At 45.6% G+C, this 24,073-nt stretch overlaps 1 protein-coding gene across 4 annotated transcripts in view; it reads right to left on the bottom strand.

Annotated features, from left to right (window-relative positions):
- SACM1L (SAC1 like phosphatidylinositide phosphatase) overlaps positions 1-24,073 on the bottom strand; it is a 1,165,903-nt gene that overhangs the window by 392,795 nt on the left and 749,035 nt on the right. For all 4 annotated transcript variants that reach the window (XM_069613352.1, XM_069613355.1, XM_069613353.1 and 1 more), the window contains exon 13: positions 18,657-18,755. In XM_069613352.1, the coding sequence (XP_069469453.1) occupies positions 18,657-18,755 (99 nt within the window). The remainder of the gene's footprint in view (positions 1-18,656; positions 18,756-24,073) is intronic.

Below are 24,073 nucleotides of genomic sequence, written 5' to 3'. Positions count from 1 at the left end.
CTTGGACTTTCGCCTCGTGAGGCGAGAGGCCCTAGTCAAAGTGACCCTCCATCGTAATTCACTGGTGGCTTTTGTCTCACTTGAGAGTTAGATAAATTTGCGAGTGAACTTGATTTGAGAGTGAACTAAATTTGAGACACCTGTACAGTGGGAGAGAGGCCCATCAATGTGATCTAAATAACAAAATGCAGTTTGGGCCCAGAGGCCCTGCTCAGTTTGACACAGCTGTATAGTGGGAGAGAAGCCTATCAATGCAGTTTGGAGATCACACAATGCACTCTGGGCACAGGGCCCTTCTAACTTTGACACACCTGTATAGTGGGAGAGAGGCCCATCAATGCAATTTGAAGATCACACAATGCAATTTGGGCACAGAAGCCCTGCTATGTTTGAGACACCTGTATAGTGGGAGAGAGGCCTATCAATGCAGTTTGGGGCAACGGGGGGTTTTCACATTGATAGACATTGGTTTTGCCAAGTGGTCAGGTATCTAGGATAGAGCTGTACCTCTCCCCAAGCCACCCTACCTTACTGGTCCTTGTAGTTGCTGGTTGACGGCTGGCCACTGGCTTCCCCTGCGGACACCTGCTGACACTTCCTGACACTTAAGCGGACCACTGTGATGAGGGAGAGGACTCCCGATGCACTGTTTGAATTGGGTCTCTTTCCCAACCCCACCTGGTCTTCCCACCTTCCGTGGGGAGATCTCCTTAGTCTGTTCTTGCTTTCTGCTTTATACTGTTGACTCCACCCTGTTGTAACATCAACACCATCTTGGAAAGTCTCTTTGGCACTCTTCATGCCTCTAGAGGTTATTCCATATCCTTCTCATGTTCTTCGTCCCAGTATGTTTTAGATTTGTCACAGTCATGGCTTTACAATAACATATGGGTCCACTATCAATGGTGGGAGAAAAGGGTGACTATCCCGGTAGGGGGGTTATGTGGCAGGGGTTTAGGGAGGCCTTTCCTATGGAGGGAAGTCCATCCCTATGAGGTCCTTCTGCACATTACCACCCCTAGGGGGACTATTGGGTAGCGTCCTCATCTCTCTAGCCTCACAGGAAAGGGCTCCCTTATAGAGAGAAGTGACAAGATCTTGTGAATCATCACACACCCTTCCTCAAATGGTTTCGGCTTCCCCATCTCCCTCCAAGGGAAATCGAGATAGAAAGTCAACATTCTTCTGTTCGTAGCCTTTTCTATGGTCAACGCTGATACAAAAAGGTTGAAGGTCTAGGAACCAATGCCTGATCAGGGGGTTTGTATCCGTTCTTAAGCTAAGCCATGCTAGAGGAGAAGGGTTCGGCATTCAATTGAATTTACTTCCAGTTGATGAACAAGTTACTTACCACTGGTAACGTTCTTTCAAATGCATGTTCCTCCCATGTATGCCTCATCTTATGATCTCTCCTTCCAGAGTCGGCAGCTTTGGATTTCTTTTGCGTTAGAGGGCGCTGTGAGTCATGGACTTCATGTCCTTCGAGGGCCTCCGCCCCCTCTTGAGGTTGATATCATCAATAGTATAAATAGCACGCACTGCAGGCGTTACTTCAGTTCAGTTTATTTTGCTTTCCTCCCACAGGATAATTGGCAGTGAGGACAAAAAGAGACCAGGTGCTCAAGGAATGAATGGTGTAATGCACGGAAAGTCTACTGCAGGGTAGGATGGCAGGGGCATGAGGGATGAGTGATATGTGGGAGGAACATTCAGTTGAAAGAACGTTACCAGGGGTAAGTAACTTGTTCATCAAATGGACTGTGTCCCACGCATTCCTCATTTTAGGATAACCTCCCAAAGCAGTACGATACTGGAGGAGGGAGTAAGACATTTCAGGAATGAAACAGGCAGGGTTTGTCATGAATGCTGTGGAGCACAGCCTTTTACAAATCCCACGCCCCCTGACTTGACGCAGAGTCTAGCCAATAGTACTTTGTGAAGGTGTGAAGAGATGACCAAGTGGCTGCCGCACAGATGTCCTGAAACGCTACCCCCTCTTTCAAAGGCAGATGAAGTAGCCACACCCATTGTGGAGTGAGCTCACAAGCCGGCCAGGGATTCTTTCTCAGATAGCCTATAACATTCTGTAATGCATACAATAATCCACCGAGATAAAGTCTGCTTAGTAACTGCCCGACCCAATTTATGCCCGGTGTATCTTACAAAAAGTTGAACATCCTGTCGTAGTTTAGTGAGACGTGAAATGTAGAAGCTTAAAGCTCTTTTAGGGTCTAGTCTGTGCAGGCTTTCTTCCTCCTTACTAGGGTGAGGTGGAGGGTTAAAAAGTTGGCAACACAATCTTCTGTGAAACATGCAGAAAGGTAGGTCGGACTCTCAACACAACTTTGTCTTTGTAAAAAGCCAAACGGTGGCTTGCATGATAAGGCTCGGTATTTGCTCAACTGCATGCAGATGTTAACACTTAACGGTATTGTTTCAATCACAATGGGCAAGAGTGAAGTGGCTCAAACGGAGCACACATGAGGAACTTCCCAAACGTTACTGAGCCATTTAAAAAATTGATTAACCAGTGGCATCTTAAAATAAGAGGATTGTTCAGACGTGGGCTTAAAAAGTGGCGCCAAGAAGCCCATGACAGATTAGTCATATGCAGTAGGAATGGCAACACCATAGGTGTGTCATACTGGAATGGGTCCACATTCTTCTCTCTGTGCCAGCTGCAGAACCTGTCCCAACAGCTGCAATACAGAGACTTTGTTGCTGGCCTTCGGGCCGAAAGAAAAATCTCCATCAAGTCTTCTGGGAGGTCCCATGCCTTATATCTCAACCTCTCAGAAACCATGCGTGAAGGTTGAGAGTCTTGACCTCGGGATGGAGAACCCAACCCTCTTGCGAGGGAAGGTCCTCTCTTTGTGGAAGGGAAATTGGAGGGCAGATAGACATGTTGAGAAGGACCAGGTACCACGTCCTCCTGGCCCAATCCAGGGCAATTATGAAAATGGATTTCCCGGACATCCTTAAACTCCCGATCATGCGAGGTGTGACGGGGACTGAACTCCCAGTCCACTACGAACGCATCCCCTATAGTTCCTCTTGAGGGAAATTCCCTGGAGCAGAACTCACACTTCCAGTTGACACTGGACACAAACAGATCTACTTGAGGGGTTCCCCAAAGGGTGAAGTTCTCCTGAAGGACCTCCTGAGCTTGTTACCACTCGTGGGATACCGTGCTCTGCCTGCTCAGAGCACCCGCCGCCGTGTTCCACTCCCCGGCTAGGTGAACTGCGGATAGGGAGATTCTTTCTTAAATTTCCCAGAACCATAGCTGCATTTTGCTCTGTACAGTGGTGGTGACCCTGCACCTCTTCTCTTGTTCCGGTACTACATGGCCACTGTGTTGTCTGTCATTATCAGGACATGCTTTCCCCCATATAGAGGGCATAAAGGACTTCAGCGCTAGTCTGATTGCCCTCAGCTCCAAAAGGTTGATGAGTAGTTTGGCCTCCGATGGAGACTAACAACCGCTGTCAGATTGTTGGCGTGGGGTCCCCACCCTGTGAGGGAGGTGTCTGTTACGTTATCTCTGGCCATGGTTGCCCCTTCAGAATGTTGCCCTTGCAGGCCCACCACAGAAGATCCTGTGAGACCCTGCTCAGAACTTGAAGCAGATCTGAGAGCTAGCCTAAAAACTGGGACCACTGGACTCTGAGTGCCCACTGGAGGGATCTCATTCTCAGACGAGCCTCTGGCACTAGAAAAATGCAAGATGCCATGAGGTTGAGCAACCTTAAGAAATGGAAGGCCGGGAGCTGCTGGGTTTCAGAAATGTGGTGACCATCTGCTGAATGTGTGGAGCCCTCACCTTTGGTGGCAAGGCTTTATCAGAGGAAGCACCTAGGACTGCCAAGATGAACTGGAGCTTTTGGGATGGTATCATGTGGGACTTCCTGAAATTGAGGGAGAAGCCCAGTCTGTGGAGAGAGTGGCAGGTAATGCAGAGATGTTCGAGGGCCCGTCGGGAGAACGGGCCCATATCAGCCAATCGTCCAGGTAGGGGTAGACGTGTATCCACCCCTCCCCTCCACCCCTCCTGAGACTTGCTGCCACCACTGCCATCAATTTGGTGAAATCCCTTGGGGCAGAGGTCAGGTCGAATGGAAGAAATCGAAACTGATAGTGAGAGCCATCAACCCCGTACCTCAGGTACTTTGTGCCTATGATGGATAGGCACATGAAAGTAAGCATTCTGAAAGTCCAATGACATCATCCAATCTTGAACCTGGAAAGCTTGAAGGATCTGAGAAAGGGTGACCATTTGGAACTTGGTCTTCCTGAGGAAATTGTTCAAGAAACTCAAGTGTAAAAAGGGTCTCACTCCTCTGCCCTTCTTGGGGATCCAAAAGTAAGGAGAGTACCACCCCTTGTTACTCTCTGTCAAAGGTACCAGTTCTATAACACCTTTCGCTAGCAGACTTGAAATTTCCTGCAAGAGGAACGTATCTGGAGTTTTGCAAGAGTGGTTACCCAGTGGATGATCCAGAAGCCTTCTTAAAAAGGGGAGGCAGTAGCCCTGGGCTACCGTTTGCAATGCCCAAGCATTGTAGGTAATGCCCCGCCATTCTTCCAGATGTTTGGAGAGTCTGCCTCCCACTGGAGTCCTGTGGATAAAGGCCTGAGTGGTTTTGAGGCAGCTGAAGCAGCGGCTGAGGGTAACAAGCCGTTGAGCCGTTGCTTGGGCGGACTTAGCACCTCTTCCTCGTCCATCACAAGGGAATTTCTTCTGACCTCTGACTGGACAGTCCCCCCATTCTTCCAAATGAGGAGCAATAGCAGGAGGACCTACCCCTCCAAGCAGCTGCCCTAGAGATGCAATACCACAAAGTGTGGGTACATTTTGCAAGGGCACAAGTGACCGATAGATTTTAAAACCACGGCGTCAAAACATTTCTCATCTGTCTGGTGGTATTGTAGGATATGCTGCTTGTCTTGAAGTTGCAGCTTCTACCTCAAGGCTTTTCAGGAGTAGGATGTTTGGAAAGACATTCTAGATCACTACTTGAAGGCCTATAGTTCTTTGTGAAATTTTTATGAACAGCCAAGCTGGTCTCCGGTGACTCCCAGTTAGCCTTTACCCTTTTCTGAAGGGCTACCTGAAAAGGTAAAACACAGGGTCTTTTTGGGGACCCTTATCTGAGATGTCTGTAAGGTCATCCTTTTCAAAAGGTGCAGCTGGCCTGCCCCCATCCCAAGTACTCAGTTACTTTGTTCATCAGCTGTTTGTAAGACACCTCAGCGTGCTTAGACCGACCAGGTTTCCCAAATTCCAGTTCAGGTGAAGTGTCAAGCCACTTGCGCTTTGCAGATTGTCACATAACTCCCTCATCCTTGATTCCTCAGATATCAAAGCATCAGGAACATTGGGGGTTCTATATGCCAACCTAAAAGGTGGTGTATGCTAACTTGAGGGCTCATTTTCTTTGAAAATAGAAGAAAGGGATTTGAAAAACTCTTCTTTGGAAATGGTTTGAAAGATTTTTCAATTTCCTCTGAGAGCGTCGCAAGTCTTAGCCTTTTTTCCTCATCGGCCTTGGACGACGCGACAGGGTCATGGCTCTTCACCTATTCTTTGGAGGGTACTGCCTTCCTGAAAATGTTTAACATCTGAAGCCTAAAGGCTTCCCATTCAGCTTTAGTCGCTGGCTTACCTGGACAGGCTACTCTGCATTTAGGCGAGGAGTCGGAGGACGAGGACCTACGGCGCAGTTTCATTGAAGATGAAGAGGAACGTTGAGAACCGCTTTGTGAACGGGAACTTTTCTTGGATTGTTTCCTCAGTAATGACTCACCTCTTGATTCGTCCGACTAATGTCTTTTAGACAGTCATGGAAGGGGATTTCAGGGGCGGGCCTACCCTCACCAATGTTCCTTGAGCCCCTTACCTGTCATGGATTGACAGGATCCACAGTCAGCCATCCTGTGGTCGCTGCCAAGGCACCATAAAGATATACAATGTGGAAAGTTATTAACATTTTTGATCCACAGTCAACACATTTCTTGAACCTGGTCTTTGGGGTAAAAGAAATGTTCGAGTACGATGAAGTTTTGTGAAAAACAACTGCGCCGTATCCGTAGCAAGCGCTTTAGCAGAAAAATTGAAATGAAGTAACGGGCGCATTTTGTGCTATATATACCATCAATGGAGAAACCCTCGAGAGGGGACGGAGGCCATCGAAGGACATAGAGTCGACGACGCTGCACATCACCCTCTATCGCAAAACATTTTCCGAAGCAGATGACGCTGGAAGGAGATATATCATAAGATGAGGAATGCGTGGGAGGACAATTCATTAGACAAAAGCATAAATATTCTACGACCCATTTGATGGCAAGGGCCTCCAGTTCAATGGTGGCATAGTTTTTCTCGGAGGGGAAAAAGCTTTCTGCATATATACAAAACTGGATGTACTACGCCATCATATTCCTGGGAAAGCACAGCCCCCAAACTGACGCTGGATGCATCGGTCTGTAGTGAAAATTATTTGTTGAAATTAGGAACTTTCAACACTGGCTCACTACAGAGAATGTGTTTTAAAGTCTCAAAATTGGCCTGATCTTGTTTCTGTCAACACAACTTTTGGGGCTTTCAATTTATCGCTAAGCAGGATGTTCTAGCCGAATAGTTGGGGGAAAAATCTTCTATAATATCCTGTGAGCACCAGAAACGCCAGAAGGATCTCTATTTTCAAGTCAGAGTCTCCTGAACCCGCCTTCAAATTTTAGAGTTGGGAATTGTACCAGACCATTCCCCACAAAGAACCCTAAGTACTTCACAGCTGCAAGTGCCAAATTGCATTTTTGGGGGAGCAGTGGTTGGCGTTCATCAGGCTTGTCTAAGGGCTTGTGTCACTTCATATAAAAAGGAACACGTGTTCCTCCCAGGTTGGACTGTGGATCAATATATATCGTAAAGGTATGCACCGCGCAAGTGGGAAAAGGGTCGCAATACCTTGTCCATCAGTCTTTGAAATGTTGCTGGTGCCCAATGAAGCTTGAAGCGAAGGACTTTAAATTGGAATAATCCATGGGGGGTGAAGAAAGTTGTGATTAATCCAGTGGAGTAATCAGGGCTACCCTGGTGGTGGCATCCTCCCATGAGGCCTGGGGACAGCGGCCGCCACTTGAGCCTGCCCTTTGCGGCGGCTTTAGGAGGAAGGATCACATGGGAGGAGATAGCTGCTGGGGGGGGATGTCATGGTTTCATTGGATAAGACGCAGTATTCTCCATTCCCATGAGGAAAACTCCGTTGCCCCAGACCCTGATGGTCTGTTGATTTGGAAGATTTCTAACGCGCACCAAACAGACACACTTGTATTTGGGCACAGATGGTAACTATCGACCAAAATAGAATGTGTAGATCCGGCATTCTGGGCCCTCTGCAGTCCAATAACCTGATTTGCTGGAATCCCCACAATCAGACTATTACAATAGTCAAGATGCAGGTTGGTCATTGCCCCCACCACTACTGCATGATCTTCCAACGGAATAACTGCAAGAACATTCCTCAGTATACGCAGTGTTTGGTATACCGCTTTCACCTTGGCTCCTACCTAGGCTTTACTGCCCAGGTTTTCCTGCCATATACATCCCAGTTTTTTTTATTTTCTTGGAATACTGTAATTCCTCACCTAATATCAAGGGAGGTGGCATTTGTCTCTCCACTGTCATTTTTCCTTCTGGCCCAAACAGTATTACCTCAGTCTTTGCTGCATTGAGTTGCAACTGGTTACATGCCATCCATCTCTTGATCTCACCCATTCATTGATTGATTTTTTCAATATCCCTTGTCTCAATATAAATTTGGGCATCATCGGCATAGGAGTGGAACCTCAACCTGTGCCTCCTCAATATATTAAGAAACGGGCAAATATACAGGTTAAAGATCAATGGAGAGAGTGATGAACCCTGAGGTACTCCACGCTTTAACAGCAATATCTCTGAGATTAAGCCTCCCAGGATCACCTGTTGGGTCCTATCCTTCAAGAAGGAACCAAACCATTCCACAACTGATCTCAATGCTTTCCTGACTTTAATACATTGGAGCATGATCTGGTGTTTCACAGTGTCGAAGGATGAGGACAGGTCCAACATGAGCAATACTCTAGATCCCGCCCCCCGCATCCATCATCCTTGACAGCCAACAGTGCCGTCTCCATCCCGTGTTTGGGTCAAAACCCGGACTGAAGTTCATCCAGTAGTCCCTTGCTGTCCACAAAGGTTGCCATGCATCGGTTTCCCCCTTTCAGAAAAAAAAATGCCTTTTCCCCCAGTACCCTTTAGGCCAAACTTCCATCCAGGACCTAAAGAGTAAAAGCTCCAAAAACCTTTCAGGTATAGCTGATCTTCCATGTTCACTCATTAAGGAGAAATTACTTACCATAATATTCTTTCTATGGATTCCTCTCCCACAAATTCCTCATCAGATAAATGTCCCTGTCCAGCTTCAGCTGCTCAGGAAAAACCTCGAAAGGCACCGTAGTGGACCTCGACTCTGCTGTCGATCGCCTTGACTCCGTTCTCGATCGTCAGCTTTGGACGTGACGTTGTACATATAATACTGTGTCACTACACCCCGTACGTCAGTTTCCACCTCTGTCCCCCTTAGCTCAGCCATTGCAGAGGAAGACCAACGAGAAAAAGAAGGCCAAATAGCCAACAGAGCATAGACAAAGAGCAAATAGGGACAAACCTGCAAATTTCCTTTTTTAAACATTTGTTTTAGGAAAGGCGGCGGCATTCAGACACAAACCAAAAAGAGGACAAGGGAATCTGGAATCATCGCCATCACTTCCCTCTTAAGAGAAGGCCACCACCATCTACAGACGCTTTTTTAGCGGGGAACGATGGGAGGGTGATGAGGAATCTGCGGGAGAAGAATAGAAAGAACATTACAGTAAGTCATTTCTTATTCAATGGATTGTCTTTCTCACGCAGTTTCCTCATCAGATAGATTCCCAAAGCAGTAGAATTAATGGAGGCGGGATGAAAGCCTTACAGCGGTAGATTCTGCAACACTGCCCTTCAGAAGATTTTTTAACACTGAGCTTGCGTAAAGCAAAGTAAAACGGCAGAAGATTTTTGAACATCGTGAGATTGCGGAAATCAAAGTAAAAGTGAGCAGTGTTTATATGCAAGAAGGAGGATCTATGCTACATGAATAGTAGAGTAACTGTAAGGCATTATTAAAAGTGCAAAGAGAAGTCGTTGCAGGAGAGTACACTAGGTAGTTGGAAGTGCATAAAGAGTCCTGGGCAGGGGAGTATACCAGGCACATTGAAAACTACAAGGAGTGTCAAGCAGAAACAGTGTTCGTGTTAAAAGGAGGAACATGTGTTAAAAGAAGGAATGTTTGTTGCAGGAGAACTTACAAGACTGAACTGCGTTCATCTAACAAGATTGTTGTGGGCCAGGGAAGGCATAAAGAACTGTTAGTGCTAGACACATTTTTGATACCTGTGAAGAATACAGGGGAAGGGACTCGCCCTCTGGAATTAAGGCATTTTCCATTTTGGAGAACATTTACATTGAAGCTATTCTAGTTTTATTTAAGAACACCCTTTTGCACATACCAGGTTAAACATTTACCTTGTTTATTTTGTTTTAGTGTGAGGGTCAGGATAGAATGTTTTGGACACAAGGACGGCTTTTTTGATTTATGACATCCTGACAGACAAATTCTTAGTTTTTGGTTTTTATGTAGGGAAACTCCTCTTAAGAATACGGTCAGAAAGGCATTTCCCCCAACCTTTTTAAGTTGAATAAAAATCTATAACGAAAAACATAACTTTGTGCCTGGCTTTCATTTCTGACCCCTCATAGCTGTCGGCCATATTCAATGGCACCTGCCAATAGACCTCTGTCAGATCAAATCATGGAGATGAAGACAGCTGATCCCAGTCTGTCAATCAGATCGTCAATCCGTGGCATCAGATAACTGGCAAACTTTGATACGGCATTCAGTTTTTTTGAGTCTATACAAAATCTCCACGACTGATCTGGCTTGAAAACAAGGACTACTGGCGAAGACAATGGACTTTCTGATGGTTCTAATATGTTAGTCTCTAGCATCTTCTCTACCTCCTTGAAGATAACCTCCTTTCTCACCTATGGGAACCTATAGGACGTTATGCCCTGGAACACTTACAGGCTCAGTGCTGAGGATATTCAGGAGTTGGTCTGATAAGTCATGGATGTCTTGCTGTTTGATAAGGCAAGTCTGAGGGAACTAGGTCAGTTTCCTCTGATGATAGTGCGTCCATTATAATGAAAAAGGTTTTCATTGGGTCCTCCTTCCACCTCTTCAAGAGGTTCACATGATAGATCTGGGTTTTGGACTTTTAGTCAGGTTGAGCCGCCTTATAATTGCATGGACCAGTTCTTTCTAAGATTTCATATGGCCCATACCATCATGAGAGCATCTTGTGCTCTGAGGTGGGCAAAAGTACAAGTACTTTTTGATCAATAGAGAATGATCTATGTACTACTCTCTGATCATATTGAGCCTTTTGGTTTTCCTGCCACGTCCCATATGTTTCTGTTCTAATTCTCGTATAATAGCCATATGTTCTTTTAGGCGTTGTGCCGTTTGTGGCATGGGTAGAAGAACTGCATCTTCTCTTTCTTCCCGAGTCTCCCGCAGTATGTCCAAGACATCGCTTGGATCACGTCCATAAAGGAGTTCAAAAGGGGAGAAACCTAATGAAGCCTGTGGGGATTTTCGAATGGCAAAAAGAGCCCAAGGTATTATGGTATCCCAGTTACGCCATCCGCTTCTACAAACTTCTTGAGGACGTTTTTCAATGTTTAGTTATCTGTCTGTCTGTGGGTGGTATACGGAAGTGCTTATGTTCTTAATCTGTAGGATTTGTTTAACCTCTGCCCACCAACTTGAACATAAACGTACTGCTCTGATCTGTTACAATTTCTTTCATCAATCCCACCCGGGATGAGAAAGGAATCAAATGTTTAAGAATTTGTTGGGACGTCTTGTTCTGTAAAGGAAGCTCTTCTAGATACCGGGTAACAATCTGGGGTCATCAGGATGTACTTACTTGCCAGTTTCAAAGGCTCAAATGGCCCTATAATGTCCATCCCAATTCTCGAAAAGGTTACCTCGATGATAGGAAGAGGTTGTAATGGTGCTGGTGGCATTATATGGGCAGCTGTCTTTTGGCACAGGACACAAGTAATTACAAAGTTCTTAATGTTGGCATGCACTCCTACAAAACAAAAGATATGACGGCTCGAAGGTTTAGAATTAATCTTAACATCTGGCATTGCTCAGGGCAAACCTTCAGACCATGGTTCTTTCTAGTCAGTAGAACCGTGGTATAATCTGGCTTGGTGTCTTTGCCGTACCTAAATGTCCCAATGTTAAAAGTGCCATCTCTAGAACAATCCTTCTGTGGCTCCGAGGAACCACAATGTGAGTTCTAGATATCCCTTCTGGTGTAGTGTCGCCTTGGTACAAGAGGCCTTGTTTAAAGGGGAGAAAAAGGACCGCCTTGTGACCTCCCATCTTCTTCGGACTGGATCATTTTACTGTGCAAAAGTCAGATCTGGGAAGAGCCGTCATAATGTCCATCAAAAATAAATGTTCTCTGTCCTCCGTCAGAAACCAAGTAATCGAACTAACACTATAAACACAAGTCTTTGTAGCAGTAACAACTTCAATGTCCAATCACAAGGGACCAGGGAAATAACTCCCTTCTCCTGGTCCTACTATAAAAGTGCTCCACAGTGGTCTTTAAGCACTCATGCAGGAATCTTGGATTAGTCTCCAACTCCTTCAAGGAAGAAGAAAAACTCGTAGCCTTATTTGGCTTCCATTTAACACTCTGATGATGGAAATCATTTCCAGGATTCTATAGATCGTTCTTGTATGTCTCTACTGGTTTCTATATCATAATGAGGGGATTGTCTCCTAAAGCTCTCAGATTTTCCAATGATGTTTGTTGGGCCACAGAGACAAGGGAGACAAATCCATGTACCCTCTGTTTTAACAGCGGTATTTGGTGAATCAAGGATGAGAGAGATGGCTCCCGTTGCACTCTGCTTGGGCAGCGGTATTGGGCGGACCACTAGGACGACGGAGCAGACTCTCGATGCACTCTGCTTGGGCAGTGGTATTGAGCTGACCACTGCGACAAGGGAAATGACTCCTGATGCACTCAGAGTTGGGTCTCTACCCGAACCCCACCCGACCTGCCGGTCATTCCTGTTACCTGGGGTACCATGGGACATTGCTCTGGTTCTTCACAGGGTTTTAGGGGCCTCTTCACCCCACCCTCCTCCTCCTTGCTTCCCAAGGGGCACCACAGGAGGCTGTTCGTCTCTGCGTTGTTGGACCCGGCGGTCCACCAGAGGTCACCCCACCACCCAGTGAGTCGGTTCCCTGCCGGCTCCCAGGATGCTCCTGTTCTTCTTGCCCCCCCCTCTCCCAGAGAGACGTGACTGCTTCAGCTGCAGCGTTCAGAGTTTTAACTTCCCAAGTCTCGTTCACATACCCCTGTCTTCCACAGTGAGATCTCCTTAGTCCGTTCTTGCTTTCTACTTTCTACTGTATACTGTTGACTTTGCCCTGGCGTAATGTCAACACCATCTTGGAAAATCTTTCTGGCACTCTTCATGCCTCCAGTGAGCCACCTAGTTGCAGTACTTGATTGACTTTGCATATAGTTACTGCATATGCTTCTCATATTGTTCTTCGTCCCAGTATATTTTACATTTCTCACAGTTATGACTTTACAATAACACATGGTTCCACTACCAATGGTGGGAGAAAAGGGGGACCATGAGAGTAGGGATTTTATGTCAAAGGGTTTTAGGGAGGCCTTTGCCCAGGTGGATGCCCTTATCCCCAGTAGGTGAGGTCCTCCTGCATATTACCTTCCCTAGGGGGACGATTGGGTAGTGGCCTCACCTCCCTAGCATTATACGGTAGGGCCCCCCCTTCTGGGGAGAAGTGACAAGAATCGTCATGCCATAATAGTACTGCAACCATTCTGGGGGAAATCTGAGAAGTCATGCAATCTTGTCAGACTCATTCATCTCTTGTACCTAACAAGCATACTCATCCTCATTCAACCTTTCCTCAAGAAATCTTGGATGTGAGGAGGACCCAGTGCCAGAACATCTGGAGGAGCCTGTGGGCCCAGTCAGCTTGGCTAACGCCAGTGGGAAAGCTCTCTCTTTCTCCTTTCCAATCTTGTCTGACTACATTTTTGCCATAATTGATTGGATTTCCATTTCCTTGATCCTAGCTTTACATCAAATGTAGAAACAGAGAATCGAGATGCTCTCTCTTCAGATTCACTTATGCCTTCTGTGGTTTCAATATTAAAAGGGCCAATACTACTGCTAGGCCCTGCACCAGCATCATCTATACCACTAGCACCTGGTAAAGCATTTTTCCAGGAATCCCGATAATCCGTCCGTTTCTGCACTAAGTCACTTTTGTTACCAGAGGTTGGCAAACACTTCTCTGTACACACACCTTTCAGATAACAACGTTGTGTAGAACAAGAGTAGTACTAATGTAAGTTTCCAGAGTATAATATAGGTTATTTAGACATCTAAAGCTTAGTGAGCCCGCCAACAGGCTTGAGGTCACTTGTGCCGGTGGGACTGAGTTCTGGTGTCCAGCGAGGAGTGCCCTGGAGCTCTCAATTCGAGGGCAACGCCCAACCATCCTGACGGAGTTCTGTTGAGAGCAGACGGCCTTCCCATGGGAGGCAGCACAGTGGAAAAGCCAGCGCAACAAGTCCTCCTCCGGATGCGAGCCGACGTACACGTCGGCCCCCTCAGGGAGAGTATCTTGCGCAGAGACCGGCTCTGCAAAGTCATCGACGCCACAGCCATCTTCATTAGAGCAGTTGGCAAGTGACTTTCAAGATGTTGCGGAACCACTTAGCAGCAGTGCTCACAAAGACACCAGAGCCACTAGGAAAAAGTCTACGAACAGCACCTCATCAGTGAATCAAAACTAAACGAACACGGAATCAAATGGAAGCAACTTCTTGTGAAACAAAGTTAACTTTTAAGAAAGAAATGGAAAACAAGAAAAAAAGTCAAAAAAATAAGCTTTCAAATAAATTCACCCATTCAAATAGAGGGAAAAGAGCCCAAGACGAAGCGGCAAAGAAACCCAAAATGGACAAAGATTTGCCCATAAAAGTATTTAAAGACTTTAATAATCAGCCGAAAAGGAGTCTAGATAACAAAGGTGAACTCTCTGAAGCTGAAATACTTGAGCCAGTGAAAGAATCGGATAGCAACAGAACATCGCAAGACAGAGACCCCTTAATGGAATCCACCTACCCTCAAATACATCTTAACCCTGCAACACCTTGTGTTCCGAGACAATGGCACTTTTGTAAAGTCCACCCCCGCCCCTCCTTGGCCACAAACTCAGCGTCAAAACAACTGTTTCAGGAGGCTACGTTCGATCAAGATCCAGTACTCCAACCTAATAGGGATCGGCCTGAACCTTTGAGTCACCCAAGTGCAGGGAACATGCAGTTGCCTCAGCATCCTACACAAATGACTGTTGCTGAAGAGGTTTTTCATGCTCGCGAAGGTGTCTTCAACTACGTTTCTGTTGTTGACGCAAAGTCAATCGTCTCTAACGAAACTGGACTAATTGCCTCTCTTGACGGACCAAAGTTCTGAACTACTACTAAAGCGTGACAAAGGACTGCATTTGGGGCCAATCTCGACACTGAATCAAATGCCCCTTTTATAAGATAGAAGGTCCGACAGATCATCGGCGCACCTCAAATGTCAGCAACAGAGCGACAAGGCTCTTGCTGAAACTTTGAATCCACCCCCAACGGGCAAAAAGTGTGAAAACAACTTCCCCCATGCTGCGTGTGATGCGACTATTAACATGAGCCCTGTCTCCGAGGCCTGTGCTAATAAAGACAAAAGCACTTGCCACGCAACCCATGATCTACATCGTTGAAAATTATCGGAGCCTGTTTTAAGTCCGTCGTCCCGGCGGAACTCGTCACTAGCATTGCAGCTCTCGCCACTTAGAAACAAAAGAAAGCGAATTTCAGGCAAATACACCGAAAGGCACTCCGTAAAAAAAAAAAAAAGACCTTTTTTTCGGTCATGTCTGCCGTAACAATAGCTCTGGCACCTTTCAGCAAACTGTATGAATCTCTCAACGTACTTTGAAAGACCATACGACAATCACAGCGATGATGCACACAAAACGTATACACTTGGAAGGCTACATAACTGCTATGGAAGACCTATTTAAAAACCAAACCCATGCAGATTTAGCCTTAATCATTGCTCAAGCAAAAAACCAAGGACATGCTAGAGCTACAAGAAGCACAACTGAGACTATCACAATCAATCATAATACCTAATATTTGTAATCATATGGAGACACCATCAATCCATCCCAGAGAACAGGACATGATTACTCCAGTTACTGACCCAGGCTCTGCCATACTGGCTTTACATCCTGCCAAGAGAGATTTGAAAGATGACGGGAAGAAACTAGACACATTAGGGACAATAAGAGACAAAGGCGCTCGGCCCAAAACTAACGCAGACTCTCTACGAAAAATTGCTCCACCGACAAAGACGTAATTCTGCCAACGGAAGATCCAGCCAGAACCTGCAGTTCTGGGTGTGTTTCCAAAGATAAAACCAACCAAGATTTTGCAATCTTTGACAAATCAAAACATAACTTTGATAGGAATCTTGAAAATCAATCTCAATCTTCGTTTAGACCACCCTCCTCTGATGAGCCACGTAGGAGCATAACCCAAAGAGTAAAAACTTGGTGCCCAGTGTCTGCATCGAGAAAAGATCCTCAATCGACCGTATTTATTAGCAAAAACACAGACAAACCGACCTCACAAAATATCCATGGTAAAAATCGGTATTTACCCGATTCTCCAAAAACAGTAAATGATTTTCTATCGGACGAGGCTCTGATGAATTCAGCATCTAAATGAGGAACTGGAAAACCACCCGGTTAAAAGCACGAGGGGAAAGATAAACGACGAGAATTTGAGAAATCCACTGGCTAGTGAAGGTACAAGCGATGGAGGAGGTGATCAGGTATCGGAGACCACAGAAACATTCTACACTTTAAAAGATAGATGCAAAAAGTTGATCTCCGACTCAAATTGGGTCTTTTAACAGGTCACTGGGCGCAAATGTGGTGTAAGCAACTCAGATGACAAACCTATCTCGACGAAGCAAAGCATAATCCAGCAAATTGTCTTCTTGGAAATGCCCCGAAGAAATCTTAGCCCCTATAAAGGCCCTGCATTCAAACACTAGAATGGGAGTACGCCTCAGTCATCAGGGCTTGTTATCAGCAGAAATTCCTACGCTGAGAGGGGTAAAGCAAGGTTGTCTGCTTGCTCCAGCACTATTTTTGGCATATCTGGGAGATTTTAAGAATACAGAAGATTGTGTAAGATCTTTCCCACCAACCCTTGGACAAGTAAAAACAAACCCGCCTTTTGTATGTTGATGACATGATTTTACTTGAACATAAAGCGATTGGTCTACAGAGACAACTAGACAATATTCAAAAGTATATCGCTGACAGCAATCCAGAAATCAACAAAGAAAAGACCAAAATCATGTCACTAGAAAAATCTTGCGAAAGAGCGGAAAAATTAAAATGGAACCTGGATGGCTGTAAAAGAATTCAAATACTTAGGAGTCATCCTCGATAGCTCAAAGTCAGAAATGTCAATGCAACATGTTTTATTAGAAAAAAACAAGGAAATTATCACAAGCTAAAGCCATTGACAAAAAATGTTGCTCATTGATCCCAGTGATCAACTTTTATAGAGACAAGGTCGTTCCATCCTTGACCTACGGCGCCAAAGCTATGCCTTACATATCAAAACAAATATGGCAACAACTGTAAAGCTACTCTTGGAGGACGGTCTTAAGTCTCCCAAAATCAACACCTATGGCTTCGATTAGGCGTGAACTTAATCTCCTGTCATTTCAAGGTACGATTGAGTGCAATACCATGATGTTACATAGGAAAAGCCTGCTACAAAATCGCCCACCCATATAAAGCTTGCTAAATGAAGAATTTGTAGGGGTCCGCTGTAAAATGCTTAACAAATGGTGCAAGGTCATCAAAGAAAAATTGGAGGCGATTCAAAGTTCTGAAGAAGAACTGATCGGGAACCCGACAAAAGTGAAAAAGAAAGTGGAAGAACTAGACTGGATTCAAACGCTAGATATAGCAGCGAAGAACAAACTTACAATCCACCTGCCGGTGAACACCAAAAAATTAAACCAGACTCAAGAATTCCTAAAGAAGTTCCCAAATAGATCTCTAAGAAACATCTTCTTACGAGCCCGTCTCAACTTTTTGGAAACTAATGAAATTCTGGCAGTAAGAGGGCTATCCTCTTCAAATAAATGTTGCTTTTGCGAAGAGAAGAATGAAAGACAATAAGACATCTCCTGCTGTCATGTGCTGGTTCGCGATCGGTTAGAATGACATATCTAAACCACTTCTTTTCTACATCACTAGTGAAGAGAGGCATGGTGGGTGCGGCTAATCGGCGGAGAAAAAAAAACTCCTGGGTGATAGCAGTGACAAAAATTCTATATCATTTTGTCAAACGTGGAAAAACGGACCATATGAAAGCCTGCTAAATTCACTAAAAAGCAGATTGTACGCTACATGGGAGAACAGACTAACATTTCTTAAGTTTTTTTGTTTCTTCTTCCTGTGAGAACTGCACAGAGTAGTACGTGTCTACATCCCTGCTTTTCTGTTTTTGTAAAAAAGTTGCTTATGCAACTCAAACAAATAATGAAAATCTAGATCTCAAATACAGGTTTTATTCAGTAGGATGGTCACATTGAGCAATAGAAACAGCAGGTAGTACTGCCATATTCCCATGCAGGGTCCAAGTTAACATTAAGAACCAAGCAAACTTAGCACACAGTTTGGTGGGACATGGATAGTCATAACTTATTTCAGAAATGTGCCCCGGAAACGGAAATATTGTTTTCCCTCTAAATACGCTAGCTTCACACACATAGGTATTTTTCAATGTCACTGAAACATATTAGGCAGGTCGAAATATACTCTGCATGCCAGAATACCGCAATAACCTGCCTGGTGGCTAGCAGCAAGTAGGAGATCAGTTTCCACTGCATGAGACAGGGGGTAAACATCCTGCACAGGTTCATTCACTAAACATGTAAACAGATTTTCTTCTCAGCAAAATTGTAGTTCATCTGGACGGGGCTGCGTAATTGCTACCATCACCACCTTCCATGACGTCCTAAGCTTAGGGAACTGCCACCAAATAGCAAAAAAAGTGCCCTCCTCTTCCCCTTTACCGCGATCCAAGCAGCTCCGTCAACTGGCACAGGTCGATTTTGCCTATAAATTCATTGGTATCAAACAGCAGCGATTGAGTATTTTGTACATCTGCACCTTGTTTTGCGTTGAGAGTGTAGATTCTTCTAGCTCTAGATCAGTGTGCACCCAGCATCAGGTTCAACCCCCTAGATCTTTCTGCCTGCGGGCAGATTAATAAGACTGTTAACAGGCCCACAAGTTGCTGGAGGGATTACAATATGCCTTTAAACAGAGATGGCAAAGTAGAATCTTTTGCTGGCTTACCTAAACTCATCTTGTAAATCTGCTACTTTATCTACCAAGATCTGAAGCCGGTCCCATCGCATCCTACTGCATTCTTTGTGGAAATCAAAGGCAATATATCTACATAATGAAAAGAATATTTATTAAAATCATTTCTTATTGTGAGTTCACCAAAAAAAAAATACATTACATTGAAATAATTCACATGTTATCAGGCCATTCAGCAGAAGACATTTACTATAAAAAAAACAAGTGTGCTTCAAATTACCCTAGATATAATATTGGCAGTTCTAGGAAGGAATACATTCAATTTATGTGAACATTCGGGCTATTATCGGATCCTATATCCAACAACTCAATCCAATAAGAAATATTAAAAGTCCATATTCAGCGGACTAAGAGGTTTGGCTAAGTAATCCTTTTCTGGACTGCAGAGGAATTGTAAGGTGGTCACATATTCTATGGCAGGTCTGCAGAATTATATGAAACACTATTGTCAAATTAAGTAGAAAGTATTTGGTAGGCACTAGGGGGCTGTTTATTAATTTGGTTAGAAACATTAGCTAAATTGCATTCTTTCAAAAAAGCATCACCAAATTAAAAGAAATGAACAAAACGGTGTAGTCAAAAACCTATATACATGTGGACGCCACCAGCCTGCTGCCAGGCACTTCCTGGGTGAGAACTCCCTCTAGGTCGAAAATGGGGTGCTCAAGGAGGCCCTGCCATTGTAGCTGTATGGACCACTAAGGGTAGCAAACCAAAAAAGGAGTACCAACTGCAGGGACACTCGAGAAGTAATAAAGTGTTATAACCAAGAAAGCCAAGAAAATGTTCAAGGACTCATAGTAATTGCAGAAGAAACCCCAAAATGGAATTATGATTTTCCTCATATGCAAACACATGCAACAGGATGGAAATGCCTAAGGCCATCGAACCCAGTAGGGACAAGCTATTCTAGGCTGGAGAAGGGGTTACTGTAGCCACTGCCTAACATTTCAATTTGACTGATATTCTACTCTGCAAAGGAAACACTTCTGGCAACTGTGTCTAAGGTTGCCCGAAGAAGTGACTCTGCTGGGCCAGTTCACTTGTGGATTTCTATGCACCGATTTGTAGGCCCACTCAAAACTAGTAACCCATGGTGGCTGTCTGAATGGGTCTACCTGGAGGTGTTGTGGACCTTTCAGTTTGCTCAGGTGAGCCAAGAGAAGGATACATGGAGAAAAGATATCTGAACTTGAGAAGCTCCTCGGACTCTGGACGGTATGCCACAGAAAACAAATTAGGTGATATTTAGAGAAAGTAAGTGGCCTTACATAGTGCCTTTCTGCCAATAATATTGGCCTTGCTGTGAATGGTCCTGTAAGAAAGAAGAGTGAGGGGGGGTGTTAGTGGATAGGTGGGGCAGATGTGGAAACCGGTCACGTTGGCAAGTGCATGTCGGAAATACCAGTACGCTAAATGCTGTGTTCTGGGGTTTTTTGGGAACATCCATGGGTAGGTGTGAAGATGGATTTCTCAAATCAACCCTGGTGGGGGCAGGGGGCATATTTTAGGAGGCCACCCTAGTTATTGTGAACAGGGAGCTCTAGGAGTTTAGCCAAAACCCAATCAAGGCAGCAAAGGTGAGCAATCAAGGCTTAGTCTGAGGATAGTGTGAGTGTAGTCAGGGGCACTTCAATCAGTGATTATAGAATAATACAATAATTCAGCCTAGATAGGGAGTTACAAAAATACAGTTATTTATTAAGGCCTTTAGAACACACTGAAAAATTAATCTTTCAGGTACTAATATATCACAACACAATATAAAAAAATATATACTTTCACCAATAAGTTCACTTACAATACATCACTCATAACTAACCAGGTGAAATAGGCAAGTACTCAGATGTAGGAACAATTATCAGAACCAGACACAAGTAAAATCCACTATACTTTAGAAGTCCAACGGTAAGATGTATGGGGCCCAAAAGTCAAAGGTTCCAACACAAGGTTGCTCACAGGAAGGCTTTCTCCAATGGGATGATTTGTGATGGTGCTTCAGAACAGTTTCAAACTATTTCAAAGTTCAGCAAACAATTTGTCAGAAGAGGGATATAGGAGACAAACAGCTTTGGACCCATTGTTATCCTATGGAGGACAGGGTGGGACAGGCCCAGGTATGCTTACCTACCTTTATGACACAGATTTTCCAAGGGTAACAATCGATCGCCCAGGGGCCGCTAGGAGCGCTGCATTCTGTTCGGGTGAGAGGTGCCACAGGTTTGTGGGTTTGAGTGCTCTTCGGTTGGGTGCAACTGCAAGCCCAGTCGAAGAAATGCAGACTTTTGGGACCCCTCACGGAATAGAGTGAGGCGGGTTGCAGTGACAGTCACAGATTGCAGGCGACGACATGCGTTCTTGAAGTCGCGGTCAAAGAAGCAGCTTCAGGACAGGTTCTCTTGATAGGAAGCTGAAAATTCAGGAGGAGACGACATGGCTGTCTACCACCAATGTTCCAGGCTTGAACATGGAACGGAGACGATTCTAGCGAGGTAGCCCACGAAGGCTTGTCAGTCCACCAGGCAGTTCAGGGACACTCCCAAAGACTCTTGGGCGTGCAACCGTGAGAAGACCTTGAAACTTGTTTGCCCAACTAGTCCGTGGGCTGAAGCACTAGCTAGTGTCTTCCAAGATCAGGCAGAGAGTCATTGTGGCACCAGGGATGTGGACTGGGACAAGACAGTCCCAGCCCACTACCATGGCCACATACAAAGGCTCACTAGCCCGCGAAAGCAGCAACTATCCCAGTCAAGTGCATGTCCGTATATGGGAGTTCCTGACCTGGGAAGGCAGGAAGGAGGCCAAACTACAAAATGGCCCAAGAACAAGTGAACATCTTGGACTAGTCATGTTTAGTAGCCATAGGGGTAAAGTTTTATGTGCACATGATTAATAAAATAAAGCAGAAACTGTAAAAATGTAACTTCTGCCACCAGCATGTCTTTAGGCACATATGCAAGTAACCAAAAATCCAAAAATACATGGGGTGTGGCCAGCGAGCGACCGATGAAGACGCAAGCCCGCGGAGCTCCTGGAGCCACCAACTAGATCCTGAAAAATCCTGGGGATTCTGACCCAAGACACCCTTAAAATAAAATATGAGGGTAGAGGAAATCTAGCGGAAAGAATTGCAGTAAATCTGATTCCAAAACGATGCGCAGAAGCAAAGATAACTGAAGTGCGAAAGAAGTAACGTAGCCACCGCCAAAACTGAAACAAGATGGCCAACGGCAACGCAGCATAACTTCCCAACGGACACCAACAGAGGGAGCGGCGGCCCGCGAGAGGCGGTGGGGAGGAAGTGACTGCGCACCGGACAGAAGTATCGCGGCCCCGCCTGGAGGTGAAAAGACGCTGACAATGAGCGACCGGACGACGGAGGGGCGCACAGCGCTAAGGCCCACACGGATGTGACCCGGTGCCGGGGTGCGGTCTTCCCTCTCCCCCCCCCGACTGCTATCTTCACAATACCACTCCAGCAGTAAACCCAATCCAAGGCAAGCCGAACGACCGAGGGCGCTCCGCTTAGCGTTGAGCGCCTGCTGACCCAGAACGGCGGACGGTGGTACTGAGACCTGGATGTCGAGGCCCACAAGGCGGTAAGGAGAAATGAGGGCGGGAGACGAACAGTGGAAACACAGAGACAGAATAAACTATCTGAAGATCCCTCCTTGCCTGCCCGTTCCCCGCCGACATAACTTACATCAAACCACCTCGTCGCCTCTCATCGACGACCCTCCTCCCCCCGATTCCATTGTGTGCAGAAACTGAACGAGGGATAGGCTGGACACATACAGGCTGCCCGCCACGAGAGCCTCGCGTGTAGAGGACGAATCTTGAGAAATAGTCGAACCCCAACTAGGCCTCACCATCTCCCTCCCCGGCTCCAACCAGCCCACGGTGAGGAGGTGGAAGGGAAAACTTATAACGACACACGGAGGAACACAAGCACACTGAATTAAAACGCAGGGGAGGCAGGAAAGAAAGCCAGAAACACCAGCCACGTGGAGACCTTGAAAGTGGCAGGTAATCCCCCCACCTAGTGCTGCAACGGGCACAGAGGCAGACATGGGCAAAGACAAGGGCAAAAGAGGCACAACACAAAGCAAAATGGAGCAATATGCAGTACCCACAATGGCCATAGAACTGACACAGGAGAAAACCATGGCTGCTGAAGACGAGGAAGCCGAACCCTCCCTTAAAGACATTATGAATGCCATAGCCAAATCCAGAACCTCCATGGAAATAAAAATAGATGGTATCAGCACAGAGGTATCCCTCCTACGCCATGGTCTGCAAAATCTCACATCTCGCACAGGAGAGGGCGGAAACTCACATCCGTATGGAAGATGGTGTTCGGAAAATAGGACAACAGATGACCAGGGTACTTCAACGTGTTCAAATACTAGAGGAAAGGGTGGAAGAGGGAGAGGGCCGCTCTAGGTGAAATAATATACGAATTTTGGGGCTGCTCGAGAAAAACAAAGGCCCCTCCATGGAGCCATTTATTGAACAACTGCTCATAGACCTGTATGCCCCGAAGACGTTCTCAAACTCTTCTCCATTGAACGTGCTCACCGAGTCCCAACGGATAGGTCAGCCCCTGGGCCCCACCCCGCACGGTGATTGCCAAGATTCTAAATTATAGAGACCAAGACACGGTGCTACAAATGGCAAGAACCAAAGGCCCTATAACCTATAACGGCTCTAAAATCGCCTTCTTCCCAGACTTCACTAGGGAAGTACAAAAAGCACGACGATCCTTCGACCAGCTTAAAAAATTACTACAGCTGCAAAACATCAAATACGGCCTCCTGTTCCCGGCACAGTTACAAATCTATCATAATGGCACAACTGTGCATTTCAATAAGCCTAAAGAAGCATGGAACTGGGCGGAACGTAACCTAGAAGGGGACTGGGGCCCGCTGAACAGACGGGAACGCGAGCGGATCAGACTGAATGGGCGACCGAACGCACAGCCAATACAAAAGTAAGAAGAACCACTACCGAGAGAAGCCGACTGATGTAAATAATCACAATCAGACAAAACATGATCACCGATAACTACAAGGAAACCCAAACCAAGAAACCTGCCAACAATGCACCACCAGATTTCCCCACAAATGAACAAAATGGTGGCCCAAAACAGGCCCCCCTCCAGAAAAAGTGTCAGAAAAAGCGTCACAGACAGATACACGGACACAGTTATACAAGTGTCCTATCCAGCATCCCTAATGCTGAAATCGCAAGAGACAAACAAATTGACTAATTGTTAGAAAGTTGGTTGAATGGGCGACAGATGCTTCAGTTGGGGAAGGAGTATAGGGAGGGGGAGTTGGGAGTTAAAATTGGTATTTTATGTTCACAAAAAATGCACGACACACCTGCTC

The sequence above is a fragment of the Ambystoma mexicanum genome, chromosome 5p (assembly GCF_040938575.1).
Source record: "Ambystoma mexicanum isolate Mex_15411 chromosome 5p, UKY_AmexF1_1, whole genome shotgun sequence".
In the NCBI taxonomy this organism is placed as follows: domain Eukaryota; kingdom Metazoa; phylum Chordata; class Amphibia; order Caudata; family Ambystomatidae; genus Ambystoma; species Ambystoma mexicanum.
This window is presented reverse-complemented; position numbering and strand designations above follow the sequence as displayed.